The 13,750-nt window shown below is 39.5% G+C and overlaps 1 protein-coding gene across 15 annotated transcripts in view; it reads left to right on the top strand.

Moving 5' to 3' along the window:
- Nucleotides 1-13,750, top strand: part of LOC128016245 (centrosomal protein of 95 kDa) — a 233,500-nt gene that overhangs the window by 143,643 nt on the left and 76,107 nt on the right. For 12 of the 15 annotated variants that reach the window (XR_008184107.1, XR_008184105.1, XR_008184106.1 and 9 more), the window contains one exon: nucleotides 2,610-2,756. The exons of the other annotated variants lie outside the window; for them this stretch is intronic. Coding sequence is in view for 7 of the 12 variants with exons in the window: in XM_052600757.1 (XP_052456717.1) it covers nucleotides 2,610-2,756 (147 nt within the window). In the remaining 5 variants the exon portion in view is untranslated. The remainder of the gene's footprint in view (nucleotides 1-2,609; nucleotides 2,757-13,750) is intronic. 15 annotated transcript variants of the gene reach the window in all.

Here is a 13,750-nt window from a genome sequence, read left to right as displayed (position 1 = left end):
GCCAGTCTGCAGTTAACAAAGCAGACTTCATTTCTTCTGTTGCTACTCATTCTGGTCTCAACCTTATGGCACTGACTCAGACTTGGATCAAACCTGAAGACACTGCCACTCCCGCAGCCCTCTCCACTAATTTCACTTGTTCCCACACTGCTCGTTCCACTGGGAGGGGTGGAGGTACTGGTCTCCTTATATCAAAAGAATGGAAATTTGATCTTCAGCCATCACCTACAGGTATTGGTTAATTGAATCACATGCCATTACTGTAACCCACCCTGTAAAATCCACTTTGTGGTCATTTATCGTCCCCCAGGTAAATTGGAAAACTTCTTGGAGGAGTTGGATATGCTGCTATCAAAATTTCCTGAAGATGGTACTCCTCTGGTACTGCTTGGTGACTTCAACATCCACCTAGATATACCCCAGGCTGCTGACTTCAAAACTCTGCCTACTACAGCGACTCACAAATCAGGCAACCAACTGGACCTCATCTACACACGTTGTTGCTCTGTGGACAACTCTTCAGTTGCTCCACTGCACACCTCAGACCACTTCCTCATTACTGCTAACCTAGCACTTACTCCTGAAGCGGCACACACTCCAACGCAAGTCACCTTTCGACAGAACCTACGCTGACTCTCTCCATCTCACCTATCTTCTGTGGTTTCATCCTCGCTTCCTGCACTCTCTCAATTTTCAGCTCTGGACACGAACAGCGCTACGGACACTCTTTGCTCCACTTTAACATCTTGCTTGGACAACTTTTGCCCACTGTTGTCTAGACCAGCACGCACCGCCCCATCTGCCCCGTGGCTGTCCAAGGTTCTCAGTGAACATTGCTCTAAACTCAGGGCTGCAGAGAGAAAATGGCAGAAATCAAGAAACTCTACCGACCTCAGTGTGTATCAGCCTCTCCTTCCTTCTCTGCAAATGTCTTCACGGCTAAAACATCCTGCTACCACAACAAAATTAACAGCTGTTGTGACGCTCGGACACTCTTCAAAACTTTCTCTTCTCTTCTTAATCCACCTATTCCATCGACTCTTACAGCGGACGACTTTTCAGTTTTCTTCACAAATAAGACCATCCGTAACCAATTCTCCACACCGCAGACTGAGGACAACTTCACAATGATCGACACACACTCTTTCTCCTCCTCCTCCCCACTCTAAGAGATGGATGTTTCCAAACTTCTCCTGTCCAATCATCGTACTACTTGTCCACTTGATCCGATCCCCACACTGGCTACCAGTAGCCACTTACATCAAATTCAAGGTACTGATGCTTGCCTACAAGACGACCACTGGCACGGCACCAACATACCTAAACTTACTGGTTAAATCTTATGTGCCCTCCAGAAGTTTGCACTCTGCATCCCAAAGAAGTTCAAAATCACTCTCATGGACCTTTTCCTGGACTGTGCCCAGCTGGTGGAATGACCTCCCAATCTCAATTTGTACAGCTGAGTCTTTACTCATTTTCAAGAAACATCTTAAGACTCATCTTTTTCGCCAGCACTTAACCAACTAATACTACCACTTTTCCTTCCTTTCTTGTCTTTATATATATATTAAAAAAAAATAAAAAAAACCAAGGTCTTCACTGTGGATCTGTCTCTGGGGCTCATCTAGTTGTCCTGGTCTCCGCTGACATTCAGGGCTGTAGAGGTCATGTCTAGCTGCTGATCCACCATCTGGGCTGGATACAATTCATCTGTGAAGAGAACACCTCTCCGAAGTGTAATATGCCATCAAATGTGAGCATTTTCCCACTCAAGTTGGTTACGACTATGAACTGCAGTCAGGTCGAGACCCCGATGAGGACAACGTCCATGCAAATGAGCTTCCCTGAGACAGTTTCTGACAGTTTGTGCAGAAATTCTTTGGTTATGCAAACCGATTGTTGCAGCAGTTGTCTGGGTGGCTGGTCTCCGACGATCTTGGAGGTGAAGATGCTGGATTTGGAGGTCCTCTGCTGATTTGGCCTGTGGTTATGAGGCCGGTTTGATGTACTGCCAAATTCTCTGAAACGCCTTTAGAAACGGCTTATGGTAGAGAAATTAACATTCAAATCATGGGCAGCAGCTCTGGTGCACATTCCTGCAGTCAGCATGTCAATTGCACGTTACCTAAAAACTTGCTACATCTGTGTGTGTTTGTGTTTCAGGGAGGCTTAAATGACTATAAAACATTTCTTAAAAGTATTTAGTAGATATCTGTTGAAATGCTTCAATTTGCGTTCATAATTTAGTATATTTTAAGTCTTATAAAGAATTAGTCTAAAAAGCTAATTCTTGGCATTAGAAATTATGAAAGCCCTTGATACAGACAGACTTACAAAATTACATCAAGAGTCAAATAAAGTAGAATATCACCTCAAAGTTCCAAGCTGCAATTTGCATGGTGTAATTACTTTTTGTTTGTATGCTGTACAGGTCTGGTAGAAGATGTATTGCTTAGGAAGAAAAGTAAAGAGAGCGAACAGTTTATCAATGTTTTTATTTGTTATAGTCTGGTTTTGCAATATATGCAAATTATTTTGCTTTGGAAAAGAGCTTGTCCTGCAAATAATTTAATCATTGGAAACAAAAAAAGTTGTTTGTGTTTATTCAGAAGCTCAAGCAGATCTTTGAAGAAGGATTGGAATTACAGAAAGCTCGTCTGAGAGAGCAGCGGGCATATTCTAAAGAACTGCGTCAGGAGAATTACCACAAATTCAAAGATGAGATTGAGGCCATGGAGAACTACTACAGAGACCAGGTAAAAACAGTATTTATTCATGTCTGTTAACATATTATACAGATGTGTATATGTTGCAAAGTAGTAATTTTTGCAGAAATCTTAATCTGGCATAACCATGTAGAAAGACCGGTCCCACTTTATATTAAGTGGCCTTAACAACTACCGTATTTTCCGGACTATAAGTCACACTTTTTTTCATAGTTTGGCTGGTCCTGCGACTTCTAGTCAGGTGCGACTTATTTATAAAAATTAATTTGACATGAACCGAGAGAAATTAACCAAGAGAAAACATTACCATCTACAGCCGCCAGAGGGTGCTCTATGCTGCTCAGTGGTCCTGTAGTCTACACTAAGCAGCATACAGCGCCCTCTCGCGGCTGTATACGGTAATGTTTTCTCTTGGTTCTTGGATCTAAATAAATGCGACTTATATACGTTTTTTCCTTGTCATGATGTATTTTTGGACTGATGCGACTTATACTCAGGTCCGAAAAATACGGTGTGTACTTACATGGCAAATTAAGCATTTGATACAATGTACTTATGCTGTACTTACATGTATTTACGTTGTACTTACATTTTAAGTACCTGCTTGATTTATCTGTAGTTACTGTAGTGTAGTTAAATTTGTAAGTGCACTTTTGTAAGTACACACCATAATTGCATATTGTAACTACAATTGTAACTACGCTACAGTTTCTGTAAATTTTTGGGGGGCAGGGTTTTTACACGTATAAAGAATTATTGTTCATGCCTACACAGCAAAATCTCCAGTGTTAATTTAAAACTCTGAGTGTGGACTCGTATAAACTCGGAAGCAGTGTTAAAAGTTAATGAGATAATTAAGAAGTTAATTGAGATATGACTGACCATTATTGAAGACACCTGATGTTAACAAGCAGAATCAACAAACAAGAAAATCACAATTTGTGTGTCACCATTAATAGTGTTCAGTGTTTGCTTTAGTTGGGATCTTGACCCTCCAGTTATTAACTTTATTTTGTGTGGCTGTAGTAACTGGGTTATAACATACATACAGACCATAGTAAAGGCAATCATGTGGTATTGATTGTGGTTTCAACTAATTGTCATGGAGTGACCTGAATGCCTGAGTTGGGGTTTCTTTATTGCGTACATAAATAAATAAAAAAAAAAGAGATCAAGCATTTTTGGCATAATATGACATGTTTTTAAAAGTTAGTTCTACATAAAGAAAGAATTAATTAGTCTAGACACACAAACATCAAGAATCAGCATGAGCATCACAACGGTGACCATCAAAAAAGCATGTTGTAGCCAATAAAAACTCATCCATGGCTCCCATCATGCATTGCGGCATGAATAATTTATGAGCTGAATTGTCTTTGTAACATTTTATTCTTAAATACATTTATTTTTTGTGGTTTTATATGAATTTTTAGTATCTAGCTTTGTGATGTTCAGAGTAGATCTGTTTATCTGAATATGCTGCTTGTCACCGTTGTTGTAGATTTAGATTCATATGCTAATTCCTGTTATCTGTGTGTGCCTAAAATTAGGGCTGGGCAATATGGAACAAAAAATATATCTCTATATATTTTGCTATATCTCGATATAGATATATATTCTGATATCTTTACACGAAAAATAACCCCCCAAAAGCTACTGCAAAAACAAATATGCCAAATATTACGTTTAGGGCCCTATGAAAACGTTTTATTTTTTTCTTCACCATATGTTTTATTGTTCCCTAATTCTGTGTTTTAGCATGTGTAATTATTTAAATGCATAAAAACAACTTAATTACGTAGTTAAAAAATCTTAAAATAGCCTTATGTGAAATGTTTTTTTCCCTTCAGAAATTCTGTGTATTTACAATTTTCTGGTTATTAAATGAAGGCATAAAACATTCATTTAATTTATCTTTAAACTGTTTAAAATTAAGCAAACTTTATTTTTTGGTAAACAGGGGATTTACAATTAAATATAAAACATGGAAGAAGTGTTGTGTGATTATCCCTTAGAAAATAGTTTGTTTCATTTTAATAGTAGTAGTAGTGGGCTATGTACATTCTGCTGAACAATAGTAATAGATTTCTGGCAAATACTTTTATTTTTACGTTAGTTTTACTCAAATCAAACGGTCAGATGCTCATGAAGTGACTCTCAGTGCAGTTCTGGAGATGTTGTTCATGTGTTCAAGTCTTTATTAAGTGAGAGGAAAGACGCTGAAATCAGCACGAGCGCCATGCGTGCTTCCGTGTGTTTAATGAATGAAGACGCGCTTCTGCGCCATTCATTAACACGGACACGCAGAACATGTAGGATTCATATTTAAATAGACTGTGCATGACCTACTTTTGATTAATTAATTTAAAATTTGACAAATTCCATGACATTCCGTTTTTTTTTTTTAAGACTAATTCTGTACACGCGAGGGGAGGGGGGACAAAAGCAATGAGGCGGGAGGAGAGCGAGCGGGGGCGAGCACAGCACAGAGAAGACAAACAAACAAAGTGGCGGAATCAAAATTAAATATAAACAATATATCGATATGTACGATATGTCAAAATCCATATTGTGTTTAAAAAATATATCTATATATTTTAAATATCAAGATATCGCCCACCCCTACCTAAAATATCGCCCACCCCGACCTGACTCGACTCTGGAGGGACCACGGGGACCTGGTCAGCGGGGACCTGACTTAACTCTTGACTTTCACCTGTGGCTGCCATCTTGTGCAGTTGCACAGGACCGGCAGCCATCTTGTGCAGTGGCGCTGGGCAGGCGGCCATCTTGTGCAGTTGTGAACCCCAAAAAATCCAGGATCTCCAGCTCCTTCATCTCCCACTCAGTCACAGGGTTATCAAGGCAGGCGTTAAAAAGGTCTTTAAGTGCCTCATCTTGTACCCCATTCCTACCGCCATGGCCCAAAATAATTGTGCCAAACCACCCACCTCCCCTCTTGACGGCGGGTGATTAGGTTTCAGAACCTCCCCCTCAGCTCCTCCATGCTGGCTGGGGAACGGATACGAAATCCCACACTGCTGGATCTGGGCATGATGGAGTCCTTCTGTAACGAATGCACACAGGAAACAAGAGATCCAATTGCAGTGTTTTAATGGGGTAATCCAAAATCAAAATCCAAAAACTAGAGGTCAGTAACAGGGAAAGCAGTCCAAAAACAAGAAACATGAAAAAACAAGGCAACACGAGAAAACCGGGTGACGGAAAACAAGGACTCCATGAAACAGATAGAGACAGGCTGGTATATATGGACAGATGGATGATGAAGGTGGAGACAGCTGATTGCAATTAAAAGTGGGCAATTAACAACGATGAATGGGACAAAGGCTTGTGGGAAATGTAGTGCCTGCAGTGGGGTGACTATGGGGAAGTGAGACTACTAGTGGACACCCAGGGAAACACAGACCAGACACTGTGACAAAGACAATGATTCAACCACTGGGGTCAGATGGATTACTGTCACAGTCACTGTGCTGTTTTTAAAGCATCTTTAGGATTTACAGAGAACACAATTTTATTGGAAAAACAAAAAACCCAGGATATCACTCTCAACACTACAAAATAAAAAATCACATGGGGGGCTTGAGGCACCAAACTTCCATCACTACTTTCTGGCAAATCAATTAAAGTACATAGTTAAATGGATCAATATACACAAGCATAATTACCCTTGGCTAGAACTGGCACAAAACCAATGCACAAATATCTCAGTTGCAGACCTCCCCTTCCTCTCACAATCAATCAAGAAATCCAAGCTCTGCCAACATATTACCATCCATTCAACTCTAACAGCCAGGTGGAAAACGAACCAAATCACAATATCATCAATAGAATTAAACCGGTTTACCCCACTCTGGCACAACCCAGAATTCATGATACAGAATAAACCTCTTTATTTCCCCACATGGGCACAAAAAGGAATCACACATCTTCACCACTTATTTGAGAACCAACATTTCATGCCATTTAACACACTCACACAGAAATATGGGGTTGGGAGAGAACAATTCCTTCAATTTCAACAACTTAGACTTCAAATTAAAGAGATAACCACACTTACCAACTAGGGGTGTAACGATATGTGTATTCGTATTGAATCGTTCGGTACGAGGATTTCGGTTCGGTACGCGGTACACATTATGTACCGAACGGTTCGTTGGACTAATTATATGTGAAAAAAAAAGTGAAATATAATGATATGCGTTCAACAAGGTAGCCCAATAACCCAAACAACGTAACAGGCAACGCCCCTGACACCCCCGAAGAAGAAAAAAAACACCAACTTATATGTTTATGTTAGGCTACTCAGTCAGGCGCTCGCTCACTCAGTACGCGCTGAAGGCTCGTTGCAAAATAGCCAATGCGTTTAACAGACCAGAAATAGAAGATCCTCCAATAACCAACAGGTCTCGTGTTTGGGTGCACTTTGGATTCCCTGTAAGCTATAATGGTGATGGAAAGAGAGTGGTGGATTAAAAAAAACAACGGTATGTCGCATCTGCTACATGACATTAGGGTACACCAGCGGGAATACTTGAAACATGTCAACTCATTTACGCCGACATCACCTTAGTGTGTCAGTATCTGGGAAAAGACGAAAAAGAGGAGAAACATACACGCAACAAACTATCCCCGCAGCATTTATGCAGACATTTCCAACTGACTCAAACAGGGCAAAAGACATCACCGCGGCGATTGGTAGGCTACATTTACGTTACATTTACATTATAGCCGCGGATATGAGACCTTACTATTTACCATTCATTCTATCATCACCATTAGCTTACAGGGAATCCAAAGTGCACCCAAACACCAGACATGTTGGTTATTGGAGGATCTTCTATTTCTGGTCTGTTAAATGCATTAGACATTTTGCAACGAGCCTTCAGCGCGTGCTGAGTGAGCGAGCGCCTTAGGGGGCCGTTCACATATCGCGCCTAAAAACGCGTGGAAAACGCTAGGCGCGTCTTTCTCCTTCTTTCCAAAGCACTCGGGCAGAAGTGCCCCTGAGGCGTCTGCCTTTGCTAAGCAACAATGACGTGCTCTCTCCATGAAGACGCGGAAATTACAGCAAAGGATAAATGGATTTGCAGCTCTAAAAATCGCTCGCAGTAGCTCTGCTACTAAATTTATTTCAAAATTGCAATCCATATACAACTATGATCAGCTGTTCCTTCATCTTGGCTGAGCTTTCAACGTTGTTATGGGAAAGGATGAAGCTGATTGGTTAGTTCTTGTCACATAAATACAACAGTGAGTTTATAGATGGCGCCGTTCTGTGAGGCTTGCCGCTTGTCTCTGTTGAGATTTTTGCTGATTTTTCTGTTTCTATTACTAATCACTCAAAATGTGTCACCGCTGCTGGTGTATGATCGCCTGACCCTTTTAACTATAGGCAAATCGGGTTATATTTCTTCGATCTACGGTACTGACGAACAGTCAAAGATCCCACCGCCCTTCCTTGAGTCTATACCAGCTTTCTTACAGCGTCAACCCTGCTTTCTACCTCGCAAAAATAAAAATCGCCGCAGGAGACGTGGAAAGAGAGGCGGAGTTCGTGTAAGGCTACGAGCTTACCTGGATTCAGTCTCCATGTGCAATCCGGACCGTTCCTGGGGATGGCTTCCAGCGGAGTTTGCCGGCTGCGGGTGGCGGCGATCGTTGGCATGTTGTTATCGGTGGCTGCGGCCTGTTGTGGATCCTTGTGACTCTGGACGCCTGCTTTCTCGCTGCCGGACGGTGAGACTTTCCGAACGTGGCTGCGTGCTCGGGAATCTCCGCCCCCTTAGCCGGGCGTCACAAAAAACTGGACCGTGTTTGTTTCGTATGGCACTGGTCAATACCAGATCAGTCACAAATAAGACGTTTATCCTTAATGATTTTTTTTACGATAAATAATCTTGATTTCTTTATGCTGACTGAGACCTGGCTGAAACCAGGGGAAAATGGTGCTTTTACGGAGCTCCTCCCACCCGGTTGCTCTTTTTTTAATACTCCGCGAGATTCAGGTCGAGGTGGCGGTTTGGCTTCTCTTTTTAAGGACGATTATAGATGCAGATTATTACCTGCTTCCTGTTATGCTAGTTTTGAGCTCCAATTGTTAGTGGTTGACCTGAATTTACCTGTTTTATTTGCTGTCATTTATCGTCCACCTAAACCCAACAAAGATTTTATCTGTGAATTTTCTGAGTTTTTGGCTGATGTCATTCCTAAATTTGATAAGCTCCTGATTTGTGGGGACTTCAACATTCATGTTTGTTGCCACTTAAATGCCTTTGCTAATGATTTTAAAAATGTGATAAACTCTTTTGGGCTTAACCAATGTGTAAACAGGTCAACACATAATCTAGGCCATACCTTGGATCTTATTATTTCCCTTGGTCTTTCAGTTTCAGTCACAGAAATATTAGAATCAGGTTTTTCAGATCACTTTTCCATTAAATTTGAGATCACTGTTCCACAACCTCCTAAACTTGTACTTTCAGTTTCTAAGCGTCGCTGTTTCACACCCTCTTCAGCAGGATAGTTTGCTTCGATGTTCTTGGGCTCTCAGTTTTATGCCAAAAATGGTATGGTTCTTCCATCATCCTCAGATAACCTTCTCTCTGCTTTCTATTCAACAACTGTAGAAATTCTAGACACAGTTGCCCCTTACCGGCTTAAGTCTATTAAATCTAAACCGGATCCCTGGTTAAATGACAACACAAGAGCCAGTAGGCAACATTGCAGACAAGCTGAAAGGAAGTGGAAGAAGGACAAATTGCAAGTTTCTCTGGGAATGTTAAGGGATAGTTTTGTAGAGTATCAGAGGGCAGTAAAGGTGGCAAAGATGGATTATCTCTCATCTGTCATATCTAACAGCTGTCATGTACCTAAGGTCTTATTTAACACTATAAGCTCTGTTTTAAATCCACGTACGTTAGCTTTGACAGAGTCTTCAACCAGTATGTGTGAAAAGTTTTTATGTTACTTCATTGATAAAGTAGCTTCAGTTAGGCAAAATGCCAGTGTTGATCTTAGTGAATTTGTGCCTGATGATCCTTTGCACTCAGCTGTTTTTGGGGAATTTACACCTATCTCTTTGTCGTTGCTCTCTCAGGTTGTACACCATATGAAACCTTCCTGCCTGGTTGCTCAAGGAAGTTTTTAGCACTGTTGGGCCGAGTTTACTCACGTTTTTACATTTTTGTCTCAGTTCTGGCTCAGTCCCGGATGCACTTAAACATGCCGTGGTTAGCCCCCTGCTTAAAAAACCAAATCTTGATCCTAATGTTTTGTCGAATTTTAGACCAGTCTCACATCTGTCTTTCATTTCGAAGGTGTTAGAAAAGCTTGTTTTTAATCAGTTACGTCATAGATCACGTCATAGCACTGAATCTGCACTGTTAAAGGTTCAAAACGATATAGCACTATCCATAGATTCAGGGGACCCTACTGTATTAGTGCTCCTGGATTTAACGGCAGCATTTGATACAGTGGACCATTCAATTCTTCTTGCACATCTTGAGCATTGTGTAGGCATTCAAGGCTCCGCACTTAAATGGTTCAGGTCATATTTAACAAATAGGAGTTTCGCTGTTACAATGGGAGATTGCTCATCATCGTCCGCCCCCTCTATTGCGGTGTGCCCCAAGGTTCAATTCTGGGCCCCACCCTGTTTTCTTTATATATGTTGCCACTAGGGGCTATAATAAACAAGCATAATCTGTCATTTCATTGTTATGCAGATGATCTGCAGATTTACCTGCCTTTAAAATCAAATGACAGTGTCTCATTAAACTGCTTGCAAAATTGCATTAATCAAAATAAGCTGTGGCTTTCTCGCAATTTCCTTACTTAAAACGAAGATAAAACTGAATGCATTGTTTTCAATACAAGATGCATGTCAGTAAATTCAAATGTAAGTTTGGGAGCTTTGACTCCATGTGGCAAACAAACTGTCAGGAATTTGGGCGTGACTTTTGATTGCAGCATGAAATTTGATACACAGATTAGCAATGTAGTAAAAATGAGCTTCTTCCAACTTCGTCTGCTTAGTAAAGTAAAGCCTTTTCTTACAAGGCACGATTTGAAAAGAGCTTTACATGCCTTTATTAGTTCAAGGCTTGATTATTGCAATGCTCTTTATGTCGGTCTGAGTCAAACATCTCTTTCCCGTTTGCAACTTGTACAAAATGCTGCTGCTCGCTTTTTAACCAGTACTCCTAGAAGAGCACACATTACTTCGGTTTTAGCTACTCTCCACTGGCTTCCAGTGCGTTTTAGGATTGATTTTAAGATTTTATTGTTTGTTTTTAAAGCTCTAAATGGGGTAGCCCCTGAGTACTTGTCTGAGCTTTTAACCCTGGGTGGACAAAATCGGCGCTTGCGATCTTATGATCAATGCACTTTACAGGTCCCTAAGTCGAAGCATTAACAGTGGGGTGATAGGGCCTTTGCTGTTGCTGGCCCTAAGCTTTGGAACAAGCTCCCCCCTGACATGCGCACTGAAACAGACATTGTACTTTTTAAAACCAAACTTAAAACTTATTTGTTTAAATTGGTGTTTGATACGCAGTAGCGGTGTAACATTGTATTTTCTCTACTCTATTCGAATATTGTGTTCAAATGGTGTGTTATTTGTATCTCATGTGAAGCACTTTGGACACCTTGTGGCTGCTGTAAAGGGCTATAGAAATAAAGTTTGATTGGTTGATTGATGACCCGCGGTGCGCTTGTGGCATTCTGAAAAGTTGAGATGTTTTTACATTTTGCTGTATCTAAAACATACCGAACCGAACCGTGACATCAGTGTATCATATCGAACCGAACCGTGAATTTTGTGAACCGTTACACCCCTATTACCAACAATATGTTACAACCTTCCCAGCTTATAGAAGAAATTTTGAATATTAATAACTTATTTTATTTATTTATTTATTTATTTATTAATAAATGAACCTCCCAACTATGTACATTGATTTCCAACCAAAACACGACAGTAACACTCCCAACAACCAAGTGGGAAACCGATCTGGCCGTCTCTTCCAACCCTGAGTACTGGGAACAAATTTGTAAGAATACATTTTCCATGACCGATAACACAAACCTGCAGCTTATGCAATATAAAGTCATTCATAGAACTCACATCACCCAAAGTAAAATGTTCAAAATGGGCCTACACAACACCGATATCTGTTCACAATGCACTTTAGGTAGCACAGACGACTAATTGCACACCATGTGGCATTGCCAACCAGTTCACTCTTTTTAGATTACAGTCACTGAGACACTGTCCGCTATCCTGAGCCACAGAATCCCATCATCACCAACACTTTGTCTCATAGGCAACTCTTCCGAAATCCATATCCCGCAAAAATACAGGAATCCATTGCTCATCTCTCTAGCTGTCGCTAAGAAAGTAGTTCTCCAAAACTGGAAATCAAAAAAATCTTGTCACATCAAACACTGGACAAATTTAATCTCAGAATACATTTCAATAGAAAAACACAATGCACACAGAAGGAAGCAATCATCAGCCTTTGAAGACACCTGGTCCCCATTTTTGACATTTCTTAATACATTTCTTAATACCAGACAAACATAATTACAAGCCAAATGTACATTACCAGATATATACCTCACTACTTTAGTTATGTAAGTTCATGTATTCTTTATTTTCACTTTTCCTTTTGCCCTCGCAACTATCACTTCATACATACACACAGGCATACAGTATCCACACCTATGCATTACATGTTTCCATATTTTTTCTAACATCCACCAAGGCTGTTTTTTTTTTTTTTTTTTTTTTTTTTTTTATGTTGTTACAGTAGATTAATGGAATTAGTTAATGCATTTTCATTGTACTGCTTTGTTATGTTATGTAAAAAAAAAAAAAAAAAGGATTTACAGAGATTAGGGCTGTGAATCTTTGGGTAGGCAGTGATTCGATTCGATTCACGATTCATAGGTTTTCGATTCGATTCAAGAACGATTTTTCAAATTTTAGAATGATTCGATTCAAAATTAAATTTGATTTGATTTGATTATAACAATTCGATTCTGAACTCTTTGAGTGCATTTACAGGATTATTTAAATGTTTCCCCTAAATTCTTTAAATGCTTAGTCAGGGGGCAAATTACACCAGCCATTATAGCCATAGGTTAGAAAAAAAAAAAAAACTTTTTGTCCATTGTTAGATGCTAGTTTAATGATGATATGGCATGACATGGCATACGTAAAAATGAATGTAAGCCAAGATTTTAAAAAAGAGCTTTAAAAGTATTATGTATAAACTAACATTTTGTCACACCAGGGGCATAGCCATCATTTCAGAAGTGACAGAAATGTCAAATACAATCATTTTATGTATGTCGCATATGTATTATCATAATTATTATATTTTTATTTTTTACAAGTAATTCTCTTCTTTTTTATTACTTTTAATTAGCTGTAAGAAATCAAATACACTGACAATAATCAATCATTTGTAATCAATTTTTTTTTTTTTCCTAATGGCAATTTTATGATTGTTTTATATACTCCAATTTTCTGCACAGAATAAGGTAGAAAATATACTTTATAGATTATGTACTGTAATTGTCAATTAGCACTGCATCATTCATAATTTTTTTTTTTTTTTTTTATTCAGTTTAGCTTCAGATAAAGACTGGCACATCTTTCAGTGTGAAAACTTCTTTATCTCATTTTCTATAGTAGCTATTTAACTTTACCTCTCCAATAGCGAATGATGATTCTGAGAAAATGTGCCAGATGTCTGTTTTCTCAAGCAACCAACGCTACTTTCATGTATCTGATTACCAGATAAACCTTGCGCTCTTATTTCAAGGTTGTTGTTAATGCTTGTGGTTATTTTAAGTTTCCTTCGTACATTCAGTTCATCAGCATTGTTAAACACATTTATCATTCAGTGGAACTGTGCGTATGATTTAGACACATTTCTGCTCTGTCCATGCAATAAATACACAGCTTTCGACTGTGTATCGACAGTTTTTTAATT

Source organism: Carassius gibelio, chromosome A6 (genome assembly GCF_023724105.1).
Source record: "Carassius gibelio isolate Cgi1373 ecotype wild population from Czech Republic chromosome A6, carGib1.2-hapl.c, whole genome shotgun sequence".
Classification (NCBI taxonomy): Eukaryota; Metazoa; Chordata; class Actinopteri; order Cypriniformes; family Cyprinidae; genus Carassius; species Carassius gibelio.
This window is presented reverse-complemented; position numbering and strand designations above follow the sequence as displayed.